We start from the raw sequence: 18,756 nt of genomic DNA, 5'->3' as shown, positions 1-18,756 counted from the left end.
TGGCATGCAGTGAACATATTAGTGAATGTCGTGCACAAGCAAGACACAAGATGCTGCATCCAAAGTCCTATATTAGCATCAGTTTTTCTGCAGTATCAAGGCCTCTTCCGATACCGGTATCGGAACAACACTAATATATACATAAAAGTTGCCATTTCAAATTAATTTTCTGTTATGTACTCAAAAAGAAAAACGGATCAACTGCAACTGTCCAATCAAATTTCACCTTCCACCTCCATCACGTACGGTTACATCATCCATCAAATTAGCAATCCCTCCACGGGTGAAGAATGAAAAAACTTAAAGAAACTGATCTTAATTCCGATTCACGGCCATCACAACCTCCACTGGAGGCCAAAAATAATTTGCGGGCGTTGGTCTGGCGACATTGTTCACAGCAGCAGGTTGCCGATTCGCCCGGGGGACGATTGCCAAGCTTAAGGCTGACTTTGCGAAACACTCGAGACAAGCTTTAATCTGCAGTAAATGCTTTCTTGCTACCCTGGTGTGCTGCATGCCTGCCAAGCCAGAGGCTTTCCTAAGGCACACTTAAACCCCTCCATTTTGGCTCCGAAAGCTCAGTTTCACTCCAGCACTTGCTGCAACGAGAGCTGACAGAAAATCACCAGGCTGTCAAAGACAATGTGTACGTACATTCAGTCTCACTAAAAGACAGTAAGTGCGGTACACAACACACACGCGCGCGCGCGCAGGCACACACACAAACAGAGAACATTACATGACGCCCTGTAACTACTAGGCTGTTTTCACCATGAGCTTCCGCCACGGGACAAATCCCCTGAAAAGTATAGAATGGAAAAGCGGCATCCTCCATTGTGATGGGGGCTATTTATTTTGATTTGATTATGGGTACTTTAGTAGGGCCTCCCTGCTTAATCCTCTGAGAATATGTCTGGAAAAGGGGATCAAGTCCTTCTAAAACCTGAAGGCTTTTCCTCCGATGGGGTTCCAAATGACAATATTCCACAAAATGTTTCTGGAAATGGAAAAGGCTTCTCTTTCTTCGAGAGTGAGAGTAATGCAGACAGGGTAAAAATGTCTGTCCTCCAAAGCACAGAAGACAGGATTTAAATCGGATCAGAATAAAAGTCTTCCCCCTAAAGCGAACAGCTGTGGTCGAATTTGTCCAGAAATTGTAACCAAATCCACGATTGGGAACGGGGCAGAAGAAGCGAATCATTTTGGAGGTTTTGCTGAGCCGGTAAGCTGACACCTGTCGAGGCTTTGCAAGTACCATAGGACGAAATGTAAGAAAACACGTTCGCTCTTGAGCGTACATTTGACTATTTCCTGGATGCACTGCGGGGAAAATGATCAAAAGTTCTTGACTGGATGGAGAATTTGAAAGTTATAATTTCCTGCTTCCATGGCACTGCTTCAGACATCATGCATTCTCACCATGTCTCAGACTGAGACATATTTTCTTGCACTCATAATCAACTGGCTCCAACACTGTGGACATTTCTGGGAATGGGGCCCCCCGAGGTGTCTTTGGTGGACAGTTTGACGCCGATGAATAAGGCCCCATTCAAGAAGCTCTCACGAGCCGTCTTCGGACAGCTGTTCCGCCCCAGGTCATGGCTGGGTGGACAATTTGGACTTCCTGGCCTCTGAGACAGACTTCACTTGCAGAGCACCTCCCACAAACTTGTTAAGATGACTAAATCCCAGCTGGACAATCTGCATTCTTTTCCTATTTTAGTGGGCGAGCTTCAAAAGTCAGTTATCGTGTCCGAAAAGTTTTCACGAGACTTTATTTGGAGGTGAGGTGAAGCCAAATCTCACAGCAGAGCTTTGTGGTGGTGGACGTCATTAAACAGAGTGCTGCCCTGATGTAGCACCCTTTAAATTGTTCCAGTCATGGACGACGTTGGCTCAGCAGACAAATAAAAGAGAAAGCAGCTTCTGGACGAAGCTTTCCTGAGAGTCGTACTCTATTCTGACAAGAATCACTCTTTGACTTTGCCGAGAGATCGTCTTCAAGGACAGATATACTAAGTGAGAGCGTACTTGAAAATATTTTGGAATGTACAGTGTTCCCTCACTTTTTGCTGGTGATACGTTCCAAAGCCCCACAAACACAATGCGTGAATTTCTACAAAGTAGAGATTGACTTAAAAAAAAAATATATATATTTTTTTATAGGGGACTCTATTAGGCTATTATGAACTGCCGTTGCGCGGCTCCCACACTTCTAAACACTTGTTACGCTTAATAAATTTGACTTTTAGCATGCAAAATGTAGAATAAATACAGAGCTGCTGATGAAGTTCTTCTTTTTAATCTTAAAATGGTTTTCCTTAACAGTGAATCTGCAATAAGTGAAATGTGAAGTAGCGAGGGAACACTGCAGTTGCCAATACGTTTGAACACACTTGCAAATATGTTCAAATGTAATTGTAGCCGAAATGCTAAAAACTTCACAGTCAATAACCCATGGCATTATGGGGGGAAAAAATGCAAAATTTTTAGCATTTAGACTACAAGTGTGTTCGAACGTAATTGCAAATACATTCAAGTTTAAATAATAATAATAAAAAGATATATATTATAGCTGTCTAATGGTTAAATTCTTTAATCAGATTAATATCACATTTTAGAATTGCGATTAATCACGATTAATCACTTCATTAAAAATACTTTTCAACATTTTTTGCCCGCAAAATTTTAAGAGCACCTGTTATGTTTGAGTTCTTTCACCATTTAATGTTATGAGGACGTCTTCAACATGTTATTATTATGCACACTCTCATCCTCCTCTTTTTCTAATCAGTTAATTACTTGAATCATTTGGAATGGGGAAAAAAAATGACACTAATAATTTTATATGAAAAAATATTCTGAATGTCTTATGCAAACATTTATTAAATGCTTTAATTTGTTGCTTGTACTCGTGTTTATTGATCAAACACAACCTGTGCTACCTTTAATGTAAACAATTTATAGTGTGATTAATTTGCGTTAATACATGATTAACTCATAACTCATTTTCACTGAAGCAAACCCCTTTGCTCCCGGCTATTTTACTGGATTTTGACTACTTTTGTAGGGCCCACAGAATATTGTGTTCTATTGCTATAAGAAAATGGAACCAGAAAGATTAGAGTCTCTTCTTTCATCAGGAAAAAAAAAGTAGGCTATATTTTTATCTGTTTCTGTTTTGCAGCAATTGGCATTAGAATATAGCTTTCATCATTATTCACAAATCTGTTTAAAACTGTGGTGAAAAAAGCTTTTTGCAAGATGGCCCTGGTTGATCTCTTATACTCTAACTACCATTGCTTTAAGCGTTCTCTTTAGTTCAGAGGCTGATCAAAGCCTTCTGTATGCTCTAGCATAAAACAAAAAAAACTAAACATAAAAAAAGTATAAATACGTTTTTAGGACCATGGCAATAATTAAAATAGAACGTTTTTATACGTTTTTGGGAGAAAATGATTTAATGCGATAATTTTTTGTGATTAATCAACGAGTTAATGCTTTAACTTTGACAGCACTAATATATATATATATATATATATATATATATATATATAAAATGTACTCCAGATTTGCAGTTCCACATACAATTTCTTTATTTGTCCCTTTTTCTGTCCGTGTGGCTCGTTGTCAACTTCCTTCCTGCTTCTCGGGCGCTTGCCGCCTTTGGGGAATCTTGGTAGTATTTATAGCATAATGTGAGGGAGAAGAAGAAGTCATAGTGCTCGTGGTTCTTCGTTCAAAATTACATGGAAATTCCCAGCAAAGTCACGCATTGGTCGCACACTATAGTCAGCGCTGGTCTTAATCTCTGGAGTCGCATGGGAGAGCTCGAGTGTGACCAAACAGATTAGTGCCTATTGCTCCCTCAGCAGGATGGACTGGGCATGTCTAACAGCCGAGACAGTCATCACCCCCCCCCCACCCCCAACCCCACCCCTATCCCCCGGCTATGATGGAGCAACGTGTGATGGTGCACAATGCACTTTCCATTTGTGAGCCCCATCAACATAGATTAGAAAGCAGATTACATGACTGCGTGCAGGAGATGCCAAGGACAGCAGCACCGGCACACTGTGCATGACTTGAACCCAAGGATGAATAACATCCTGTTTTAGCTGGTGGATAGAAAATGAAAGATAGTCAAGTAAGAAGACGTGCCATTTCATAATCCTGTCAACCACAAATTGCTATTGAGTTAGTGAAGGATAATGGTAGGTAGACTACGAGGCGTTACAATTTACATACGAATTTTGGTTGTGTTGCCACCGTCATAAACCGAAGACCACCTGTATTGATTGCTGTACAGTGGAAATCAAAATTCCATGTATTATTGACGGCCAATAAACTGTGCTCACTTGGGACATTTTCACATAGGGGTCTACTCACTTTTGTTGCCAGGGGTTGAGCTGGTAATGGATGTATTTTGAGTGAACAATACATTTACACTGTACAATGACTACTTTTTATTGTGTCAAAGTGCCATTGAAAAGATATACTAAAACAGTGGTTCTCAATTGGGGATACGTGTACCCCCGGGGGAATGCGAAGGCACTACAGGTGGTGCGGGAGGTATTAAAATATATTTCAAAAGAGCGTATGTTAATATTTCAGAAAAATATAAATTCAAACAAAAATATATGTATTCAGTTGGGTATTCAATTTCAGTGTCCTAAAAAACAAGCATCTCCCCCATACCAGAATGATTTAATCCAACTGACAATCACTTGAAAACTTTACTATTTAAAATTCAGTTAATTATTTCTTTTTGAAAGCTTTACTATAAGCTCAAAGGAGGACACTTCATGTTGATATTAATTTTTATGTGCACACATCTTTATTTATAATTAAATTAATTATTTCTTCTTTTTTTTTGTTACAATGGAATCTCGGAGTTCGAACGTCTCGAAACACGTACAAATCGGACTTCAACCCAAAAATCGGAGTAAAAAATGCCTCGGAGTTTGAACTCATTTCCGGAGTTCGAACACCTAAGCAAAGCAAGCTAAGCCGAACGTGCCTTGAAAACAGGCAGTGGAGTGAAGCCGAAAACTCAGCACTGAACTAAAGTAAGCATTAACTTAGCATGTATCATCCACTGATGCCATCACACCACAACAAAAAAAGGTAAGGTATTTTTTATTGTTTAAATAATGTACAGGGTGTAAATGTAAAAAAACATAAATAGAAATTAAAATAGGAATTCTTAGTTTTTAGAGCTTGGGAACGGATTAATTGCATTTGCATTATTTCCCCTTAGAAATCTGAGGTTGAACAATTTGGACTTTGAACACTTCGCAGGAACGAATTACTCCGAGATACCACTGTATATATTTTTTCAAGACATCACATAAATACACATAGGGTTCCAAAGTGTAATAAATCAGACAATGATGGCACAGCATTTGGTTGGAAGTTTTTTCTTTCTCTTTTTTTTTTTCAACCAGAAATGTTTTGCGCTGATTAGGGGGTACTTGGCTGAAAAACAATTTCAAAGGAGGTACCGGGTTCATCACTAAAAAAAAAAGGTTGAGAACCACTGTACGAAAATATCTGCAGCAAAGTGCAGGGTGTGCTCACTTTTTGTGAGCTACTGTATGACTGCTGGTATTTATCGATTGCAATTTCTATTTTGGCATTTTGCCTCGGCAACTTCCAGCCTCAGCCGCCTCAGCACTTTTCCTGACATGTCCAAACCAGAGAAGGGCTGACGAGTTCCACACACTGACAATTTTCTCCCAAATACTACATTCCCTCCCTCAGGATGTGGCTTGAGTCATGACTTGTCTATTCTGTGTGTGTGTGTGTGTGGCCCAAATTGCGAAACTCTGCAGGTTCGACAAGACACTGAGGTTTTCAAAAGTGCTGCTTGCACGGTCATTAGTAGTGGAGCGCTTAACCCCTGGAGGAGAAGTTGGGGTGGTGGTGGTAGAGGAAGTGAAGCAATGGGTGGAAGAAAGAACAGAGCCCAGATGGACTGATAATCTTTTCCTGTAATGGTATGACGTTCTCCTCCCCCGTCAGTCTCTTTTGGCTCTGGACCACGCACGGGGCTGTAGAGCAGCTGTTGGGACTGGAAGAGTAATATCAACAAAATATCCTCCAGTATCCGCACACATGGGCATACACTGTGCCGCAGTGAGCTTTCTTGACCACAAAAACTGCACGGCTGCCGTTTTCCGATCAACCGACACGAGGATGTCGGAGTGTTTTATATTCTAGTCTGCGGGTTTCGTTTGCTGTAAATGTTCTATTGCACATCACGCACAGGCCCATGTTCGGCCTCAGGTCAGCAGGCGGGCCAAGGAAAACAAAGAGCAGAGTTCAGGAACTTGGAGGCCGTTCTGTGTTGGATAATGGCTTACTAATTTGTTAGAGCGCTGGGGAAAGGGACGGGAAGCAGATGGAGCTGTCATCCAGTGAGAACATTTATCAACAGCTGTCCACTCTGTTCATTACTTCGGTTTAGGTCCTGGCTATGTCCTGGAAAGCCTAATTTCATTCACCAGTAGGCGTTATAAGGAAATTGCCAATATACGGTGTGGACTTCGAAATTCCTTTTAGCAGTGTTATATTGAGGTCTCACATTAAAACTCTTTATTGCCGTATTTCCACAATTAATGGCCGAGGCTGACGAGTACAAGATGTCTGTTAGAGGGACATGATTTTGCGTATATTTTTCTCTAACACATCATCACTTTCTCTCAACATCAGCTATGATGTCATCGAGTTGGCAGTCCATTTGTTTGCTGTGCATATCTACTAGGGGTGGGGGAATCTTTGACTCTCACGATTCGATTATGATTTGTGGGTCTGTGATTCCATTCAGAATACATTTTCGATTCAAAACTATTTTTGATTCAAAATCATTTGATTGGCAAGAATCGTCATGATCTACTCCAGTCTGGTTTGCAAGACAGAATGACAAATGGAGACAGTAAAATTTTATTTTATTTTTTTTAATCATTAAATTCAGTCCCAGCCATTTTCACTGAAGCAACGCCCTTCACTCTCAGATGTTTGACCGATTTTGCAAGGCCCACAGAACATTGTGTTCTATTGCTATAAAAAAATGGACTCTACCAAAAGAAAGATTAGAGTGTCTTCTTTAATCAGGAAAAAAAGTATAGTTGCATCTGTTTCCATTTTGCAGCAATTATCATTAGAATATAGCTAAGTTTCATCAATATTCACATTCCTGGTGAAAACACTGACAAAAAGAGCTTGTTGCAACATGGGCCTGGTTTATCTCTAATACTCTGCTGCCACCTGCTGGCCCTTTTTTGTAATAACTGCCAGTGCTTTAAGGCTGCATCAAAGAGTCCTGTATGCTCTAGCCCAGGGGTGCTCAAATTCGGTCCTCGAGAGCCCCTATCCAGCTTGTTTTCCACGTTTCCCTCCTGCAGCACAGCTGAATCTAATGATCAGCTAATCAGCAAGCTTTGCAGCAGAAGCCTGATAACGATCCTGATCATGAATCAGGTGGAGGACCGAACTTGAGCACCCCTGCTGTAGCATAATCCCCCCATAAAAGACGTATAAATATGTTTCTGGGACCATGACAATATTTAAAATACAAAATTTTTATACATTTTTTGGAAGCAAATCAGTTAAGTTTTGAATTGTAAGGAAAGTGCCCTTTTCCACAAACACAGTGTGTTGACCAAATCTGCTACTCTATGTAGCTAGCTATACATTTTAATAGCTTTTATAGTATCTACCACTAGTGACAAGAAAATATATAGGAATGGAAATTGAATCTAACCTCGTTTTCAGTTTTATGATTAAGTATTAATAAGTAGGGATGAGCAAGTACCGATACCTAAAAACAGTATCGGGCTGATACTTGGCCTTATTTCAAGGTATCAGTACTCGTGACGGCAGCCGATACTGTAGCTCTTGTGGCCGTTTTACAATCAGGAACTAGAAATTAGATATGAGAAGAACAGAAAATTGCCAATTTTAGGGACAAATGCTATATTGGGATATATTGCTGTAAGTATGTAAGTATGCTTATTTTTTAAATTTTTATTTTATGTATCAAAATCACTAATGGTATCGGTACTTGGTATCAGTGGCACCTCAAGAGTTTAGTAGGTATCAGTCTGAAAAAAAAGTGGTATCGAACGTTCCTATTAATTAGCATTCATATTTTTGGGGCTATATGCTAGTAGACTTGGTCATTCCTGCGCTCGATGATGACTGAGCTTAAGTCTCAGAAAATTTGATGATGAAAGACTAAGAACTGAAAATATTTTACACACGACTGCAATATAATTTAAGTATTTAAGTACACACTATAAAAGGTCAAACCCAGAAGAATAAGGAAGTGTGACATACCAATCAGACGGCGTCACGCTTTGTGACAAGCTGGTGTTAAAACGCGCCATGAGCCATCCAATAACATGGGCTATTATATCACCATTCCGCAGCTAAACTTTGATGAAATCATCATCATTCTGGAGCTAGCTCACCATCTTTTGCACGAGGGCCAAGAGGTTAGTCTGCAGTTCAAATGTCTCATTAATATTGAGTGAGTCACGCCCACAGAGAGCCACACGAGACGAGCGGCGTGCGCGCGAGCGAGTGTGCGCACGCGTGTGTAAGTAGAAGACAAAAATGAGGATGGACGTGTCTTCCAAAATGAATCCTTTAATGTTCCCTCATTAGCACGCTATCTTTGAAAGCAATGACACTGATGCCAAGGCCCAGCGCGACTGCCAACGACGGGACAATTGTAAAATAAAGAAATCAATAAATCAAAAGTCAAATCAAATGGGATTTTCCCATCAGAGGCCAAAATCCTCTAATGCCTTAACAGGCCTGAACGACACAAGGAAACACAAGAAGTGCTTTTCATTATCAATATTTCAAACAAAACCTTATAATAGATGGAAAATGAGTATAAAATATCTCCAAGGACTTTCATGTTAGACAAAACATGACGGCATGCGTCTGCATTCAGTTTAGTGCGAGGTGCTGTAATGTTCTAACCTTGGTGCCCTCCGTACGGGCTTTCTTGAGGTCCGTAGGGGCCTGTGGGGCCACTTTGGGAGTAGGGCCCCATCCCGGGAAACAATGGGAACTGAGAGCCAGCTTGGTTCCTTGGCATGTTGGGCATGAACCCTGAAATTCACATAGAGTGACACAGGGGGTCAAAATTAATCTTGAGTTCATTTAAAGTTTCTTTAACATCACAAATGTTTTGAACGCGCGATTAATGGCCGCCCCTTACTTGGAAAGCCTGTACTGGGGGAATTCCAGTCGCACCGAAGCTGTATTTTACAATTTTAAAAATGTGCAGAATTTCACAAGTTACTTCATGTTAAAGATTAGATATAATATAATAAGAAAAGAAAAAAGCACTGAGCTGTCACCAAAATCTGGCAAATGCAATTATTCCATCTAGTGGCAGAAAAATGACCTCAACACAAATCAATATCACACTTGTTTTTGTTGTTGTTGTTTTTTACAATATAGTACATCTTTTTAATTTTAACTCAATTTTATGAATTATTATGAAATTTCTGTATCAATTACTAAAATATGCAGCTGTATTTCTATTAGTTTAATTTTTTTCCCACTTTTATGTTAACAAGAGTATGAAAACAGAAAAAATATTTAATTGTAGATTTTATTGCACATTTAGAACAGATGTAAAATTTGCGATTAACCATGAGTTAACTATTGAAGTCATGCGATTGATTACGATGAATAATTGTAATCACCTGATGTAAATAGACGCTTTCTCTTGATTATTCTTTAGTAAAACCCTCAAGACCCAGACAGCTGTGAATACTTATTTTCTTTAATAAATAACATCCGATATGCATAGGACTTAAAAAAAATCTGTCTTTTTTTTTATGTATCTAAAGTCCTACTGGTATCGATGCAGTGCAGCGTATTTAAATTGTCTCCATGCATTCAACATTTTTCCCTTGACAATTTTCCTGGACTGGACTTGAATTTTGATTGAATACCTCTCACTCGACAGCGGAAAACAAGCATTAGGAAAACGTGGACTAAAGTCACAGAATGTCTTGCAAAATGAATTCAAAGTACGCAAACACACACTGCGTGAGTTCCCCCCTGCAAAGGGAGGCTTTAAACATTGTTGTGTAAGTGGGCAAAGAGCTCTGCGTGTACAGAATAAGCTGCCGATTTGACCATGGCTACTTCATTATTCTAAGCCGCTCTGTCAATAGGTGCCTCAAAGCCTCTCGGGCTAAAACTGGCCTCTACCATTCAAATTGACATTTGGAGCCATCCTCGTCTGGGATCGGCACTCTCGAGCCACCGTGTTCTTTTTCAAAACCCACAGAAAGGTCTCATGATCCAACACAAAATGGGGAAAGGTCGCTGAATGGCCCTTGAAAGAGAAAAAAAGTGTACGTGTCGGATGACAGACCAGGTGAGAATGGATTTGTCCGCTTGGATGTAAATTTTGATATGCAGCCACTCTTTTGTGAGTTCGGGGATTTGTTAGTTGAAAGTGCAAGGTACCAGTTTGTGGCGAAAAAAAATTCTAATGATTGATTTGAATTCACTTCCAGCCATTTTCACTGAAGTAACCCCCTTCACTCCGGCTGTTTTACTTCATTTGACTGATTTTGCAAGGCCCACAGAGTATAGTGTTCTATTGCTATAAAAACATGGAATCTATCAAAAGAAAGATTAGAGTCTCTTCTTTCATCAGGAAAAAAAAGTATATTTGTGTATGCTTCCATTTTGCAGCAATTAGCATTAGAATATAGCTAAGTTTTATCAATATTCAAATTCCTGGCGAAAACACTGTCAAAAAGAGCTTGTTGCAACATGGCCCTGGCTGATCACTTATAATCTGCTAACACCTGCTGGCCCTTTTTTGTAATAACTACCGGTGCTTTAAACCACATCTTCATGTCAGAAACTCCCTTTTCCGCATTAAAAAGTTAATATTTTGTCCAGAATGAATTTGATAACTTCATTATGTTTCATGTAGAGTTAATACTTTTAAAATATATATTTTTCACTTACTGTCGACTGAAGATAACATCACCTGTGCTGAGGAAGTAGGTAACGACCAATCATGGCTCATCTGTTTTCTGGGTTTGGTCAGCAAACTGAGCCATGATTGGTCGTTACCTACTTTCCTCAGCACAGGTGATGTCATCTTCAGTCGACAGTAAGTGTTATATTAGGATATACTGTATAGGTGTTTTTTTTTTTTTTGAATGAATGAAAATATTATGTATCCAAAGTACTAGTGGTATCAGAACTTGGTATCGGCGACAACAAAAAAGTGGTGTCGAACATCCCTAACCTAATGCATTTGTTGGTGAATGTGTCTGCATGTTTGTGTGCACATAATTGTGTCTCTGACTTTACGGGGGCAGATAAGCATTAAATGTGTGTGCGTGTGTGTGTGTGTGCGGGTGTGTGAAAGTGACGGAGGCCAAGACAGTTGGAGAAAAAGTGTGTGTGGGAGGGAAAGAGCAGTGATTGGGGCCTGAAAGTGCTTAGGCTGCGAGTGTTGGGTTTAAGGAGCGAGGACATTATTGTAATGTTTTGCTTCCATTAGGATGAGAGGATGTTGGGAGAGGAGGATGTGGAGGAGGAAAAAAAATACTGTGTAATACCTCACTTTAAATTGCCTGGAAAATAGATGGAGGAGAAGAACAATGTGTAGAAAGCGCTAAAAGCAAATAACACATTCAAGGATTTTTGTCTTTCTGCTTGGTTCACTCCCCTTGTATGCACACAAAGACCCCCCCCCACACACACACGCACAATCTTCCCTCTTCCTGGCAGAGTGAACAAAGCAGGCAGCCGGCAAAGCATACATGGGAAAAAGTGGGAAGGGACATTCAGCATATTTATCGAAATGAAGAGATGAGAGAGGCTCTTAAGGGAGGCGAGCGCTTGAGCAAAGTGGGTGTGTTTGGGTGAGAGAGTTGCGTGTGAGTGTGTGTGCGAGGGGGCGTAATTCTTGCTAGGAAAAGCCACACAAACAACAGCACTTTTAACCAGCGTTGTATTTTCTCTTGACTGGAATAGGGAGAGTTTAGAGGCATTAGAAAGCAGCATTAAATCTCCAGCTGGATTTTCATCTTGCTGGGAAAGAACCTTCTTCCACTCCCCCTTGTCTGTCTGACTGATGCTGACACAGGGGGGGGCCGCATTCCATTTATGTTAGATCGCGGCCTCTGTCTTGCGTTTGGGGCAAGATTTCAAATGATGCATACTGATGTTTATAATTACCAAAAATAAATCAAATCAAAACTCATTCACTCCCAGCCATTTTCACTGAAGCAACCCCCTTCGCTCCCAGCTGTTTTACTGAATTTTGACTGATGGGTGGCCAAGGACTGGACGGAACGTGACTGGATTGGACGCCATGACTGACGGGACGTGAGAGGACTGGTCGCCAAGACTTGACTGAACGAGAGGAGGCTGGCTTGACTGTGGCCAGGACGACTCGACTGAGACAAAGACGACTTAACTGCGACGAGGGCTTCGCTTGACGTGACGAGAAACACAGACTCCCACACATAACGTTGACATCGACGACGCTTCCACACAGACTGGACAAACACAACAGACTTAGGCCCCGTCCAGACGGAAGCAAAGCCGGCTTCGTTCCTCAAACTAATCTCGAACACACAGTCCTCAGCGTGTGTCCAAAAGAAGACGCTGAGGACGTTTAACGGCTGTAATGTGTATGCCAAGTCTGGAGTGGCGCTGTAGCGCAGCCACAGGGAGTTAACGGAAAGCGTAGAAGACAAATCAGCGAAGAAGACAAACACTTTTTTTTTTAAAACTTTATTGCAATCTAAAGAACAAACATGGCTTTGCGTGTATCAAAACAACATGAAAAAGACGAACACAGGAAAAGTGACAATGGCGGGTGATTCAAGTACAACACCGCTTGTTGAACGTGGGAATAAAGAAGCTAATTATTTTGCTGCAAAAGCATAAGCAAGTTAAGGAGGCTGCGCAAAATGACTACGACACGGCTATCCGCCATTGTTGTTGACAGACTGACGGTTTGGTTTCAAAAGTGATCGGTTTCAAGCTCCGAAATCGCGCCGTCACGTGGACGAACGGCTTTAACGGTAAGAAACTTGTGAGGATACATTAAAACGGGCTTTCGTGTGGGCGGGGCCTATAGACACCAACACAAATGAGACACACCTGGCGAACACAATAGGCTGAGGGCACTGATTGGTCACACACACTAGGAAAAGGAAGAGACACACAGGAGAACGTGATCAGACATAACGAGACAGGGGAAGAACTCAAGAACACATGACAAACACCAACCACAGACAAACACAACAAACACGCCCAAAACAAACAAACAAACAAACAAACAAACCCAAACCCCTACAAAACCGAAACATGACAAAAAACATGGAACCTACCAAAAGAAAGATTGGAGTCTCTTCTTTCATCAAAAAAAGTCTATTTGTATCTGTTTATACATATAATATAGCTAAGTTTCATCGATATTTACATTCCTGGTGAAAACTGTCAAAAAGAGCTTGTTGCAACACGCCAATCTCTTATACTCTGCTGCCACCTGCTGGCCATTTTTTGTAATAACTACCATTGCTCTAAGCAACCTCTTCATGTCAGAAGCTGCATCAACGCCTTCTGTATGCTCTTGCATTAAAAAACAACAACATAAAAACGTATGAATACATTTTTAGGAGTGAAGGCCAAAGTATTAAAAAATATATTTACAAAGTGTTTCAAGCGTCAAGTGTTTTATCGGGTCACATTCAGTCAAATGTTTCAGATCTCATTGGACGGCGCTTCACAGTGCAAATGGACAATGACTGGTAGCATTCTTGTGAAAAAAAAAAGTGTTTTTGAAGACAAAGAAGTGGAATGTGATGCAATGGCCAAGTCAGTCATCTGACCTGAATCCAATTAAGTTTGCACTTCACTTGCGAAAGACAAAAGTGAAGGGAAAATGCTTCAAGAACAAAAACAAAAAAACAAAGACAGTTACAGGAGAGGCCTGGTACAGTACATACCTCGCTCGTGAGGCATAGGTGAGCGGGTGATTGGCGGGCGGGATGCCTCCGATCCATTCCCAGAACTCTGTGAGTTTGAGGCGGAGCCTTCAGGAAGACACAAAGTCACAATATGAAAATTCAGAAATCCAACAATGTTATTATATAGATTGCCAAATGAATTTTCAGTAACACTTTATAATAACTATCTGTTATAACTCGTTAACAGATCATTAGTAAACTGTTAATTAATCGGTTATTAACTAAGTGTTAATGAGGAATAGTTGCAAATTAAGAATAATGTCCCATTAATGTATAAAAACTCTTAACTGAAACTCAGCAAATCACTAGTAATTTATTAATGGCTTGTTTATGATCTATTACTCATTTAGTAGGTATAGTTATAAATCATTAACTACAACTCATTACCTACCAGTTTATAAATGATATATTACCTAGTTATAAGAGATAGTTATTATAAAGCAGTTATGCCAAACATACGGCCCGCGGGCCGAATCAGGCCCACAAAGGGGTTTAATCCGGCCCGCGAGATGATTTTGCAAGGTAAAAAAAAACATTTGTAGTTAATATAATATAACATATATATTCGTAATCTCGCAATATTTTACACACCACCTAAACTTATGATTTGTTAAAAATAAATAAAATAAAATCATAGACCGACATAAACGTGTTAAATACGACACAAATTCAATTACTATATGACAAGGATTAATGTCCTTATAACTTCATCAACTGTGCCACACAATACATTCTGGGAACAATATATATGCAAAACGGGTAACTACAACACAACCGGAACTCACACAGGCAAAGTGTTGCTGCGTTCCATTTGCATTCATGTTATTTAATGAAACAATATAATTAGAGTTGAGCCCCGTAATGTAGGGCTGGCCCACAAATAGCGAAAATCTGCGTATAATTGACGGCAATTGTTTTTAAGTTATATAGCATGATTTTACCGATCTGGCCCTCTTGGTAATATATTTTCTTGGTAATATATTTTCCTAATATGAGTTTGACACCCCTGTTATAAAGTGTTATCGAATCTTTCACTTTTGCCGAGTGAAAAGAGCCTTCACAATCACATTGAGTACTCAACACAACCGCTATCCATGAACTCGTGTCTATTAATGATCAGTTAAATGACAAATGCACTTCCAAAGGCCATGTTGAGTCTTTTGACCCGGTGGCAGCTCTTTGTGTAAGCATTCAAACATGGGAACCATCCCCTGTAGGAAACCAGAGCCATTTGGGGATCATCGATTAGGTGCTCGCGCGTGTCTTTGGGCTGTGTAGGTTCCATTGAAATCCAATAAGAAGTTGAGAGTCTGATTAGGACAATGGCAGACAAGGACCATAGTGGATTGATTTGGCTTGCAGCAAGGAGACAGAGCGGCAAATTTCCCCTTTTATCTTTGGAATCGGGCCTTTAAACAGTTTCAGGCTCCAAACTGGCTGTTGATGATGTGCGTGATTCACTGTTTAAGTCAGCATGACAAAAAAACGGTGTCGGTTACAAAATCACAAAATTATTTTTGTGTACGTTATGCTATCGTGCAGCAGTAACAATGTGTACATCTGTCTGACTATTTATTTATATTTATATTTATATTTATATTTATATTTATATTTATATTTATATTTATATTTATATTTATATTTATATTTATTTTTATTTTTTTATTCATTCATTCATTCATTTATTCATTTATATATATGAGGGGCGTCAACATTAGTGCGTTCATTTTGAGTTAATTTAAAGTTCCTTTAACACCACCATTTTTTTTAACGAGCGATTAATGACCAGCCCTTACTTGGAAAGCCTGTACTGGGGAATTTCAGTCTCAACGCAGCAGACACGCCTGCGTCAAACTTTAGCTGTAATAACATTTAATAATAATGCTGTTGTATTTTACCATTTTAAAAATGTGCAGAATTTCACAAAGAGAGAGCTCTTATTATTATTAGATAGCTCTTAATATGAAAAGAAAAATCCACTGGGCTGTCACCAATGTCTTAAAAATGCAATTATGCCATCTAGTGGCAGAAAAATGACCTCAACACAAATCAATATCACACTCATGTTTTACAGTACAGCACATCTTCATTTTAACTCAATTTTACGAATGATTATGAAATTACAGTATCAATGACTAAAAGACGTAGCCGCATTTCTATTAGTTTAACAATTTCCCCCTATCTTCATGTTAACAAAAGTATGACCACTTAGAACAAACACTTTATTGTACATTTAGAACAGATATAAAATGTTCGATTAATCACGAGTTAACTATAGAAGTCATGCTATTAATCACGATTAAAAAAATTTAATCGCCTGACACCCCTAATTTATTCACGTGTGTGCATGTGCCGCAGCTGCCAAAAGTAGCGGTAATACATGACTGGAGGTGGCACACTCTCCACATAAACGAACCCAATTAAGTCAACATAATTGCTTGGCATAAAAGTGCATAAACAACATTTCATTCCACCAGGCCGCCTACAGTCACAAGCACTCACACACGTGAAAGTAATAAAAGCAATTGCGCAAACACATGTAAATAAACACTCACAAGTACACGAGAGGACACACGTAAGAGCACAAAGGCATTGGATATGTGCCAAAAAATGTAACTCCCATTCACACACAAACACGCACACACGCGCGGACCCCTGCCTCACACATGAGTGGATCCGGCGGCACTGCTTCAAAGAGAGAATATTCGATTAGTTAGTCTGTTAACATGTGGCGGGAGGGAAGGGAAAACATCCGTGCAATCGTTGAAGCAACTCTCAGATAACAGCGGAAACATTATCTACGTGCCACAATGTGGATAGGATGAGAATACTTCATCAAAAGTTTGGTTTGAAGCACAGCTTCAACATTGCAGGAACAATTGGAAGGAGATTCACATCTCATGACTATTTATTTACTTTACTGGGGAAGCTCAGTAAAATTAGTTTTTATTATGATTGTATTGTATTGTATATTGTTATTAGTTCTGTCAAGCGATTCATTTTTTATGGATGAAATTGCACAATTTTTCCACAGGGCTGTGCAATTAATCTAACTTCAATTACAATTTCAATTATTACACTTCACAATTACAAAATTGGCATAATGGTAAACAAAAACAAAAGATTATTAATACAAATTTTGAGTTGTTTAAATGTATATGTTTGCACATTTCTTAGCTTATTTTAAGATAACTAATTTAATACATCTTGCTTGGTCTATAAGAAACTTGCATAATTATGTTTCAAAGACATTTATTAGTCTTAATATTTTTTTACATGTAAACATTTTCTCTTTTTGCACCAAAAAACAAATGGTCTTCCTAATCGTGACTTCCATTATTACCAAATTATTTGTGATTAATTGTGATTAACTCATTCACTGCCATTGACGTCTCGACGTCAAAAAATCATTTTAACTATTTCTGTTAGTTTAACATTTTTTCCACTTTTAACAAGAGTATGAAAACTTAGAAAATAGTTGTTATTGTACATTTAGAACAGATATACAATTTGTGATTAATCGTGAGTTAACTATTGAAGTATTGTGATTAATTACAATTAAAAATTGTAATCGCCTAACGACCTAATTTATAATAATATTTTCTTTTCTTTTTTTAAATAATAATTTTTCAAAAACCTAATTTTTAATAATGTTTTCTTTTCGTTTTTAAAATAATCATTAAAAAAAAAGAAAAAGAAAAGAGTATTAAAATTAGGGCATCAGGCGATTCAAATTTTAATTGTAATTAATCGCATGACTTCAATCGTTAACTTTATGATTAATCACCAAATTTATATCTCGGCTAAATGTACATTTCTTTTCATATTCTTGTTAACAAAAGTGGAAAAAAATGTCAAACTAATATAATTACTTCAAATGAATTTTTGACGTTTATAGCCGTCAATGGCAGTGAATGAGTTTATCAAATTTTTCTACTTATGCTTCTACTTTTTTCTTCAAAGAGTGTTACAGATATTTACTTGAATAAAATCTTGGAATTAATGTAAAATCATCAAATAGTGTATATATATCCGTCTTCGCGCCAGTGGCTAAGTTAACAGGAAGTGAATAAAACTGAGTTAACTGTAGAGTTAATGCTTTAGTTTTGACAGCCCTCATTTTTATATATACAAACCATGTCAAGCATAGTTGATAATATAACTACAAATTCAGGGACACAGAGTTCCAAATGTTTAGTTGAATTTGACGTATTTAAAACACTTGCGCTGACTTGCGCCTCATGTTACTCACTACTGCACCCTAGTGGCCATCACCTGCTATTGAGATATATATTGAGATACAGTACTTCAGTAGCACGTTGGCCATGTGCCTGATGATAAAAATATTTTTTGCTAATGACACACCTGAAGATGAACATTCTGTTGTGCATTTTGATTATTATTTTTTAAATTACAAAGCAATGCGAGTAACTTTAACTCATTCACTGCCATTGACGGCTATAGACGTCAAAAATTCATTGGAACTTTTTCTATTAGTTTACCTTTTTTTCCACTTTTGTTAACAAGAGTATGAAAACCTAGGGAAAAAAATATTGTACATTTAGAACAGATATAAAAATGTGTTGTTAATCGTGAGTGAGGCGATAATTTTTTTTAATTGTAATTAATCTCATGATTTTACTAGTTAACTCATGATTAATCACTAATTTTATATCTGTTCTAAATGTACAATTAAAAAAATTCTAGTTTTCAT

The 18,756-nt window shown here is 38.6% G+C and overlaps 1 protein-coding gene across 2 annotated transcripts in view; it reads right to left on the bottom strand.

Annotated features, from left to right (window-relative positions):
* Window positions 1-18,756, bottom strand: part of arid1b (AT-rich interactive domain 1B) — a 224,381-nt gene that overhangs the window by 40,851 nt on the left and 164,774 nt on the right. For both annotated transcript variants that reach the window (XM_086094165.1, XM_086094166.1), the window contains exons 6-7: window positions 14,022-14,108; window positions 8,995-9,126 (exon numbers count right to left, since the gene is read on the bottom strand). In XM_086094165.1, the coding sequence (XP_085950291.1) occupies window positions 8,995-9,126; window positions 14,022-14,108 (219 nt within the window). The remainder of the gene's footprint in view (window positions 1-8,994; window positions 9,127-14,021; window positions 14,109-18,756) is intronic.

Source organism: Leptonotus elevatus, chromosome 14 (assembly GCF_054856555.1).
Source record: "Leptonotus elevatus isolate MCC_2025b chromosome 14, RoL_Lele_1.0, whole genome shotgun sequence".
NCBI lineage: Eukaryota > Metazoa > Chordata > Actinopteri > Syngnathiformes > Syngnathidae > Leptonotus > Leptonotus elevatus.
The sequence above is the reverse complement of the archived record's forward strand: the minus strand, read 5'-3'. Positions and strand labels throughout refer to the sequence as shown.